This window comes from Tachysurus vachellii, chromosome 10 (genome assembly GCF_030014155.1).
Source record: "Tachysurus vachellii isolate PV-2020 chromosome 10, HZAU_Pvac_v1, whole genome shotgun sequence".
Classification (NCBI taxonomy): Eukaryota; Metazoa; Chordata; class Actinopteri; order Siluriformes; family Bagridae; genus Tachysurus; species Tachysurus vachellii.
The window spans coordinates 19,551,465-19,561,456 of NC_083469.1; the positions used below are offsets into that span (position 1 = coordinate 19,551,465).

Genomic DNA, 9,992 nt, shown 5'->3' on the forward strand with positions numbered 1-9,992 from the left:
AAACAACTTTTACTAGTGAAGACCAGCGGTTATGAGGCACCAGTTACAAATCTTCATCAATACTGCCACCTAATGGTGAGAATAAGCTAACAAAAACCTCAGTCATTGGTGTTGTATGGAAAGTAGTGTTGTGACAGAATAAAGAACCCAAATGTTTTGTTTGTGTGATATATAACCATGTTAGGCTCGTATACATATTCCTTCATAATAATATTGAGTATGTGATAATATTTTGTGATAGGACACATTACAGGTTAGACTTTATTTTTTATTAAATCATTCTTTTCAGTACATCTCTGTTAGCATCCTCTACATGTCTTTTTTTATATTTACACCACCTCAGTTAATACTCCATACATTTAGAGCATCAACTTCATTAAGTAAAATAAGAAAAGGTAGAGGAGCACACAGTGGTACTTACAATGAAACAAGCTACATTCTGAGGCACCTGTTTTGATTAGTTTTTGGTCAGCCTCAGTAGCCTTTGAATGTCGGGTTCTATGTTAATGGTCTCAAAGTTTTTGCTGTATCTCTTGAAAGGCTCGCCCTCTGGGCCAATCAGAAACTTCTCAAAATTCCATGAGATATCAGTCCTGTTGATAGGACTCCACACTAAGAACTTGGGTTCCTGCATAAGAGAGACCGGGTCATCATCAGGGTACGGAAGTTTGTCTTTCAGGTATGCGAAGACAGGATGCACGTTAGCCCCGTTTACATCGCACTTCTCAAATACAGTGAACAAAGGCTCAAACCCTCCGCCTGGCCGTACGTGCTTCAAACAGTTCAGGATCTCTCCATTTTGGCAGTTTTCCTGGAGAGAGATAAGATATAATACACAACTCTAAATATAGCTTTCTGTATATTGTTAAATATGGCAAGCATCTGTGATGCTTAAACTTTGGTATGTTGTGCGCAGTGATGAAAAGACGACACTCCTTCGTAACGTTGATGATACCATAAAAAATCTCAATTAATTTCTGAGATTATATGTAGCAAATCTTCATTTAATACATTTTAACAGCACTATACGGTGGCATTACTAGTAGGTAGTATTAGCACAATGATTGCCATGATTTAAACCACTAAATACATTTGTGTTCTTAAAACATTTGGTTCCTTCTCTAGTTGCTTGATCAGAGTTGGGTTAAAATTGAATTCTGCATGATGCTACCTCTAAGTACAAGAGTGTACAAGGTTGTTTTTTGGATTATAGAAAAGTCATTTCAGGTTAGCTAAACTGATCTAAAATTGCATTCACTAACCCAACATATCAACACCAATTCTATGTACATAGTGAAATGCTTGTCCCACTAACCTGGTAGCCAAACTGATTACAGGGGAAGGCCAGGACCACCAGCCGGTGCGGGTACCTGCTCTGAAGCTGGTTGAGCTGGCTGTAGTCCCGGGTGGTGGTGCCTCATAGTGATGCCACATTCTCGATAAGTACCACTCGGCCTCGGTAGACATTAAAGTCAATAGATTGCCCTTCCAGCGTTGTAGCACGCAGGTCATAAAACGTCTTGGCTATGAAAGTCATGATCTGAGTTTTGATGTCCTCCTGATGTTTGTCTGCTTCTTAAGTGGCATGCAAGTCATCCTGGTTCCCTGGCTTCACCTTTAAAGCTTGGGTGTCAAATGACTTGGAGGGAAGTTGATATGCGAGTGATACATAATACATCTATGTGGTGAAAAGAGTGAGGTAGGCCATCTCAGGTTTTAATCTCTAAACCTGCTCCAGTTTTTACACTTTCAGATAGCCCTGTTTATGGAACATGTTACATTAAGACAATTCCTGGTCAAATCCATTTTCGATAAGCAAGCAGGAATTCTATAAAATATACATGGAATTAACTACAACTCCACAAGAGATTAATGGCACAAGCTTAGAAAGTCATCAGTTGTGACATGTACAGCGATTTCCTAAATGCCGTTATCCGTTTCCTTTGTGTAAGAAGTAAGTTATTTGGTTTTCTATGCAGCAGATTGTATTCAACTCTCAGTGGCCTTAGATACTGAAGCTACATTTGAGCCATTAAACATTCAGCATGTCATTGCCTACGTTCTCACGTCGTTAAAAATGGATAAGCATTCAATCTAATCCCCTTCAGTGGAGCTCGGCCTAAATTCTGATTCTGTTACGTGGAATCTGTAATTCAGCAGTGCTCCTAATCTACCAGAGCTAAGCTTCCTAAATCATATGGAAAGTCCTTTTATGCACGTCTGAAAATGATCTGTGGGTCAGTGTGGTCCGAGGTAACGTTAATTAAAAAAAAGGTGTTTTCACTAGCGTCTATAGCAGTGGTCAGTGATTATGATCATAATACGCATTTATTTCAAAGAGTACTAATATTTCATACATGGCTTTAGGTCACATACAAATCTATCCAACTCTCTAACTGTTAGTCTCTTTCTCAAGTGCCACAATGAGGTCAGCACACACCCATTATTCAATTCTATGCTTGGTGTGGGCAGGATGGATCCCTTTCTTCTGCCCAGACTACGATTCAATAGAATAGTGTTATCACAAGTCCTTGCTGCTTATCACAGCTCTGCCCATCTCTGTGTCAACAGCTGAACTCTAACTAGCCAAATTAGATCAGATCAAAAAATTAGCTTAACAACTGTCTTGAGTCATGAACAAATTAATGATTCACATATGACTGCCTCCTAGTGAAACTCAACCAGATGTGAATTTTCCATAAGATTTTGGTCTTGCATCTGGCAATCAAGCAATGAGACAAAGCAACGATTATATTGATCTAGTAATGAGAGCGCTTATAAAGAGTTTTAACAAATACTTTCTAAAGGATATTGTCGAAAATGTTCGTAACTGCCTGTGATAAATAAGCTCTCATTTCCCTAACATGAGCAGGTGTTATACTCGGGCTCCTGCTCTGTTTCCGTTGCACTGAGATCATCGTTGTCAGATGGCAGTGTGCTATCCAGGTCCTTCCTGTTGGCTTGTAGCACCAGTTTGGTCATCCGAGTGAATGCCTGAGGAGAACAAAGAGTAATACTAACCCCAAGTTAATCCAATTACAGTGGAACCATAATAATATTAATAATAATAATGGCACATCGTTCCAAAAAGCAGTTCAGTGTGAGCGGACTCACCTCAGTAATGTTGTAGTTGGTAAAGGCACTTGTCTCAAAGAAATCCATACCATAAGACTTAGCAAGCTTAAGAACAGAAAACAGTGTGTTACGTTACACCTTTTTTTTTTGTACAAGGCTTACTACAAATCTTCAGAAAAAAGTAGATCCAGTAAAATGTGTCAAACCTACTGACTGACACACTACTGACACACTACCAGACATTGCTCATTAACACTCATTTTTAAGAGATTAATCGCTGCATGTTCACACTGAAGGAAACATCACCGTATACATTTTATGATGCAAAAACACTTTAAAGCCTATAATATTACTATGATTCGTTCATTCATCATTTTAAGCTTGTTATATCCTGGTCAAGGTAACATTGGATCCACACACAATGACACATCCAAAAACACATAGTGTGACTGCAATGAATGACCCACACCAAATACCCACTCTTCCAATATACACGTCTACTATGTCTACAGCACCACTACCGTTTACATGCTGTTTTGCACAGTTTTTGCTCTTTGCACATGTTGTCTTTCACATTTCAGTTGATTGCTGTTTTGCACAATACATTACAAAATCTCGTAACTCCAGTATTTCTGCGCACGCAATGTTGAAAGAACATACAGTATTTACACTGGTCAGTGGTGTTTTTGTGTATTGTCTTTTGTGTAATGTCTTTTGTGTAATGTCTTTTGTGTAATGTCTTGTATTTTTTGTTTGCACTGTCTTTTGCCCTGCACTGTCTTTTTGTCTTTTGCCCTGCACTGTCTTTTTGTCTTTTGTCTTGCACTGTTTGCACAGATGCACTTTATGTGGCTAGGAGCTCTGTCTTTGTTTTATGTAGCACCCTGGTCCTGGAGAAACAGCTATATATGGTTGAAATGACAATAAAAGCTCTTGACTTGACTTTGGCATCGTCAATTACTGAGTGGACAAGTGGGACAAGCAACTCTGTGTTATTGCCCACGGCTATGGAATGAAACATTCAAACGGGTGCTCACAAGGACACAGAAGATTAATCGACAGACAAGATTAAAGTTTCCATATACATTTCCACATACAATGTATATACACACTTTGAGGTGAATATTTCCACAATGTGGACCTCAATAAAAAAGTTAACCCTCGCTATTATGTCCTAGTTACGTCTAGAACAGGGTCAAATTCTGTAGACAATTTGTCATTACCAAATACTGACATGTTTATGGGAAGTGGAACTGGAGCCCTTTTGAGGAAATCCACCAGGAAATTTTTCAAAATTCAGCACAGACATTAAGTTTAGGATTTAACCAGGACTGACCCTGGAGCTGCGCCACAGTGAATATTATTCCAACTGTATAATGCAGAGAAAAGGCCATATTTCCAACCAGGCCAAAGGTCAAAACCCTGTTCTAGTTCATATGACTTAGAGAACAAAACGGTACCTTATTGCCCTGCTCGGTGGTCACTTGCCTTCGATGCTCCTCATCATGTTTGTTCCCAACAAGAATTTTCTGCACTATGTGTGGTGCGTACTAGAGAATAAAAAAACAAACAAATAAAAAATTCATCCCGTCAGAACAGTTCAACTGGACATTGCACTTGAGAGCAGAATCTGAACGCTTGAATAGATTTAAAGGAAAAAGCTTCCTCACCTCATCAACATCACTAATCCAATTCATAATATGTTGGAAGGAGAGAGAGCTGGTGATGTCGTATACAAGGAAAATTCCCTGGCAAAAGAAAGGAAACACTTTGAATCCACAGTTATCTAGACTACATTTTGCTTCAGTTCTCCATCCATGACATGTACAGTAATGCTTATACTCTTCTAATCATCATATTAAAAAGAATCAGTGTGACAACCCATCACATAATCCATACCTGTGCTCGTCTGTAATACTGTTTTGTAATAGTTTGGTACCGCTCCTGTCCTGCTGTGTCCCTGTAGAAAACAGATATATGAGCAAAGCTAATCAAAAATGCTGTATTTAATGTATTAATTAATTAAGACTTTCAATGATCTAAAATATCTATGTATGCAGATAATAAAGTCGGAAAATGACTTCAGTCATATCACCCACCATATCTGTATTCTCACTTTGATTCCATTGACTTCTAGTGTTTTCATTTTGAAATCCACACCTGAAGAAAAAAGATCAAGGATGCATTTGCATGACAGGATTAAATTAAAGTATTAAGTTGTTAGTTACGTTTTACTTTATAAGAGGTCTAGCTCGTCTCACCAAGAGCTGGACCTCAGTAAATTCATAAACCAAAATGTTTAACTCAATAATATTATAGAGTCTAGGCAGTTTATGGAAGAACTGAAATATAGTATAACAAAGATCGAAAATTAACAACTGATGTACAGATTCCACAACTGTGGTACAATAAAAGGCCAAAAGTATGATGACCATTACACCCATACGTAGGCATTCCTTTAAGCTGGTGGTACCATGTCGGAACAGAATGTCTTTGCATGCTGTAGCTTTAAGATTTCCATTTACTTGAACTAAAGGGCACTGTGCACAAAGCTAGGTTCATAAGGACATTCATCAACCCCCATAAACTGGAACACTGAATGAGTGACTGACCTCACTAATGGTCTTTTAGTTGAATATGTTTACCCATGCAATGCATATATATAATCAATTCAATTGTATTTGTACAGCACTTTTAACAATGGACATTGTCTCAAAGCAGCTTTAGAGAACATAATACAAAAAAACTACGGCTACAGCAAGGTTGAATTCTGTAAGAGTGTGGATTGGTGTAAAAAAGAAGCCATTTCTACAGGTTCTGTGTATTGTATCAGTCGCAAATCGACACGATTTAGCGTAGTGATTATTCAAAGTTGCTCAATCCCTATCTGGAACAAATTTAGCAGATTAAACCAACTGAAAATCCTGCTGAGAAATCCATGTGAAACACACATTTTTATCAGTCTGAATGCAGACTCTGAAAGTACTATTTATATGTACCATAAACATTGAAATACAATTCAAATATTTGTTTACATGTGCATTATATATACTCTGAATCTTCCAGTGACCAGTTCATATCCACTGCTGGTAATTCCAAATGAGAAAATAGACAGATTCAAGTGTTTACACTGTATTTATTACTATTATTATTTTTTTATTTTTTATTTTTTTTATTATTCATTATTTCAGATCCCAATAACCCATTTCAATTCGATAGAAATTTCATTTGGATCTATTAAGTTGTTTACATGAAGTCTTTACAATTCGATCTACCAATGAATTATTAGACTGCATGTCAATTATAAAGTGTGTCTGAATTAGTGTGTCCTTTCTACCAGAAAGACAGCTGCTCTGTGTTATGACAGATGGTCAGCTGGATTTACAGCATGAAAGATACAGCATCCATGTCATACTGAAAATAAAACACAAGTTGCTTTACCTCACTATAACCAGTAGGGGCCGCTGGAGGTACAAATGAATTAAACTTTTGATCTGTTTTTATTCATGCTGGTACAGCTCGAATTTTGCATAAAGAACTATTATTATTGTTATTATTTCTACATCAATTTTATCCTAGTTAACCGGTTCATTGTCTCAAACAATAAAATGTCAGGTAATAAGCTTTGCATGATCTAATATAAAGCCCGTGTATCAGAGCTCTTACCGATAGTAGAATTATGTGGCGAGTGAAATTCATTATCTGTGAGCCGACACAATAAACATGTTTTCCCCACACCAGAGTCTCCTAAAAGCAGCAGTCTGAACAGGACGTCGTATTGCTTCGCCATGGCTTGGAGAAAGTTCCTGACAAACGCGTTCAAAGTGCTCAAAGTAACGATGTTTTCCATGTGCTGTAGTCGGTCATACTGTATGTCCTGTAATTAAACGAAGCCTCAGTCATCAGTGACCATCAGTAAAACCCTTAAAAGTAGATGAGAGGAAGGAAAGAGAAGAGTTTTCTCTCTAAAGCCTCAGAGCAGACATGAGGGCTGTCTGAATGTCTGTCTGTCTGCCTGCTCAATACTCTAATCTTATCACGGTTTTTATTTCTTTTTTCATTTTTCAGGGCCGAACCCATGACATGTTCTTGTAACGTCCAGATAACGCTGTCAGCTGGTTAAAGAGACTTCAGGTGAAAATAAATGGCTGCTTTGGGAAAGATAATTATGCTAACCTATGTAAACGTCTGTAGAATACAATCCAATATATTTATTTTACTAATTTATACACTGTGAGATAGATATATATATATATATATATATATATATATATATATATATATATATATATATATATATATATATATATACACACACACACACTGATATTATATATTATATCAGTGTGTGTGTGTGTGTGTGTGTGTGTATGTATGTATGTATATATATATATATATATGTATATATATATATATATACACACACATATATATATATATATATATACGTATATATATATATATATATATATATATATATATATATATATATATATATATATATGTAGTAAATTTGTATAAGGTGGTTAGTTTTTTAAGGGATGTACTTAAATATATAGCTGTATGACAAAATGCATACATTTTGGTTGACTGAGCAGTTTCTAATATGACCCAATTCAATAGAACAATAAGCTGCATGCATTAAAAATTAAATTCACACTGGATTATTCTGAATTCAAGGCTAATCATTCTACTGAAGGGAAAAAAAAAAGAATTGACAAACGTCTACCAGCTCCAAACACACTCCAATCTGTTAATCTTTACCATCTTTACCATCTTTACCTACTGGTTAATTATTTTTTCAGCTTCCTTAACACAGTGTCCAGTCTACCAGCACTTACTAGTTTGTACAGATTGTCTACCAGTTTAATCAGCTCGGCCTGGGTTTGGCAGATAGTTCGCAGAATAAATTGTACATTGTAAAGAATTAGCTGGGATTACATGGTTTTTGAACATATAATTTCACAGCAGCGAGTGCCACTGCATTTAAGGACAGCATGAGATATACAGTACTTTAAATTTTTTTAGGTTGTGCAATGTAAACCTGGCTGGATTTTTCAATGGGATTGTCCAAAATACATGCTTAGGTAAATGTACTAATTGATCTGCTTAGTACAGTTTTCCCATTTTTTTCCCAAATGAGACTATCTTGTTTGATCTCAAAATCTTATTAACTGGTCTTTGATCAAAATTTTTTTAAATGGTCTCTTAACTAGACTGTATGCTATTTAATAAGAAACTAGTCAGAAATGTGCACTTAATCTTTATTAAAAAAAATAAAATTCTATAGTGCAAACCTAGTATATAAATTGTTCCCTTGAACTGGATGGCCATAAAAGCTAAAATCACACATTTAAATTATATTACAAAAACTGACCCTTATTTCTGGTCAGGCAGAAAATGCAAAACTGCATTCATTCATTCATCTTCTACCGCTTATCGAACTACCTCGGGTCACGGGGAGCCTGTGCCTATCTCAGGCGTCATCGGACATCAAGGCAGGATACACCCTGGACGGAGTGCCAACCCATCGCAGGGCACACACACTCTCATTCACGCACGCAATCACACACTAGGGTGTGTGTGTGTGTGTGTGTATAGATGCCAATCAACCTACCATGCATGTCTTTGGACCGGGGGAGGAAACCGGAGTACCCGGAGGAAACCCCCGAGGCACGGGGAGAACATGCAAACTCCACACACACAAGGTGGAGGCGGGAATCGAACCCCGACCCTGGAGGTGTGAGGCGAACATGCTAACCACTAAGCCACCGTGCCCCCCTATGCAAAACTGCACTCAAAGGAAATTACTGCAAGCACAAGCGCAACAGACTGCAGCAGTTCTTAACCTTTATTTTGAGTGTGACCCACATGAAAATGTCGTGAAACCCAAATGAAGATTAATTAAATTAATCTTCACCCAAATGAAGATTAATAACAACTTTGTTTTGGACCTCTTATTCAGTGAGATGGTTGGGCTTGGATAGAGGATGTGAGGTGATCCAGTTGTTGTTGAGTAGGGCTGAAGAAAAGACACAAACTATCTTCAACCAGGAGTCTGGCTCTTTATTCTTTCTTGACATGAAATCACTCCATGTCTAATCAGCAGCCAAGGTATAATGACTACAAGCCACAAACTGCTAAGTTTATATATTACATTGTTGGTAGACAGTGCCATAAGGTGAGTATTTGTTCAGAATAAAATCTTACCTGTGACCCCCTAGCGGACTCTGACTACCGACTCCCAGGTCTATACCAAAAGTCAGGTAGAAAGAAGTAAAGCAAATCACTACTGGATTCCACGAAATCGTGTTCACTGGAACGATGAATCAAGCTTCGCTATCTGTTTGGTGAATGCCAGGTATGGGTGAACTCCAGTGAAAGCCCTAAACCCATGACTCCTGACCTCAACCCCATTGAACACCTATGGGATGAAATGGGATATCTACTGCAAGCAAGGCCTTATCCAATATTATTGCCCGACTTCACAAATGTTCTTTTGATTAAATAGATACAACTTGCCATAAACACACAAAAATCTTGTAGACATCTGTCCGTCCCATAATACTAAACTCTATTATGGGCCACATACCATTGTCATACAGGTGTCTACATACCTCTGGCGATATAGTGGACTTTCATGCTATCTGTAACACTATTTGCTTTTGTTACCGATTTGAAAGTTCATAGTCTTCAGCTGCACAATTTTTCCATATAACTATGCTGAAGCTGGTGAAAACTCAATTTCAATCTGACAACAAAATTTTTCCCCATCGCCTTACATTATGATTCTCTAATCCAAAAATGAATGATTCACTAAACACCTGCATTATAAATAAGCAAATAGAACTAAAAAATGTTGATAGCTCGTGACAGGCCCTGCTGAGATCCTGACCTGTCATCTGTATCCAAGCACA

At 37.5% G+C, this 9,992-nt stretch overlaps 2 protein-coding genes across 3 annotated transcripts; both read right to left on the reverse strand.

Annotated features, from left to right (window-relative positions):
* Window positions 1–256: 256 nt before the first annotated feature.
* Window positions 257–1,537, reverse strand: gpx2 (glutathione peroxidase 2). Its single transcript, XM_060880158.1, has 2 exons — window positions 1,316–1,537; window positions 257–811 (listed from the first exon to the last, which is right to left on the reverse strand). Exons 1-2 carry the CDS (start codon window positions 1,535–1,537, stop codon window positions 458–460), a joined length of 576 nt encoding a protein of 191 aa, XP_060736141.1. The 3' UTR covers window positions 257–457.
* A 22-nt stretch (window positions 1,538–1,559) lies between these two features.
* On the reverse strand, window positions 1,560–7,067 carry LOC132852753 (ras-related protein Rab-15-like). Of its 2 annotated transcripts, XM_060880156.1 has the most exons (8): window positions 6,742–7,067; window positions 5,175–5,235; window positions 4,975–5,035; window positions 4,746–4,823; window positions 4,536–4,625; window positions 3,115–3,180; window positions 2,882–2,994; window positions 1,560–1,678 (listed from the first exon to the last, which is right to left on the reverse strand). In XM_060880156.1, exons 1-8 carry the CDS (start codon window positions 6,923–6,925, stop codon window positions 1,618–1,620), a joined length of 714 nt encoding a protein of 237 aa, XP_060736139.1. In that variant the 5' UTR covers window positions 6,926–7,067; the 3' UTR covers window positions 1,560–1,617. The 2 variants fall into 2 exon arrangements, with proteins under 2 accessions (XP_060736139.1, XP_060736140.1); XM_060880157.1 differs by lacking the exon at window positions 1,560–1,678 and having other exon boundaries at window positions 2,310–2,994.
* Between the last annotated feature and the right edge of the window lie 2,925 nt (window positions 7,068–9,992).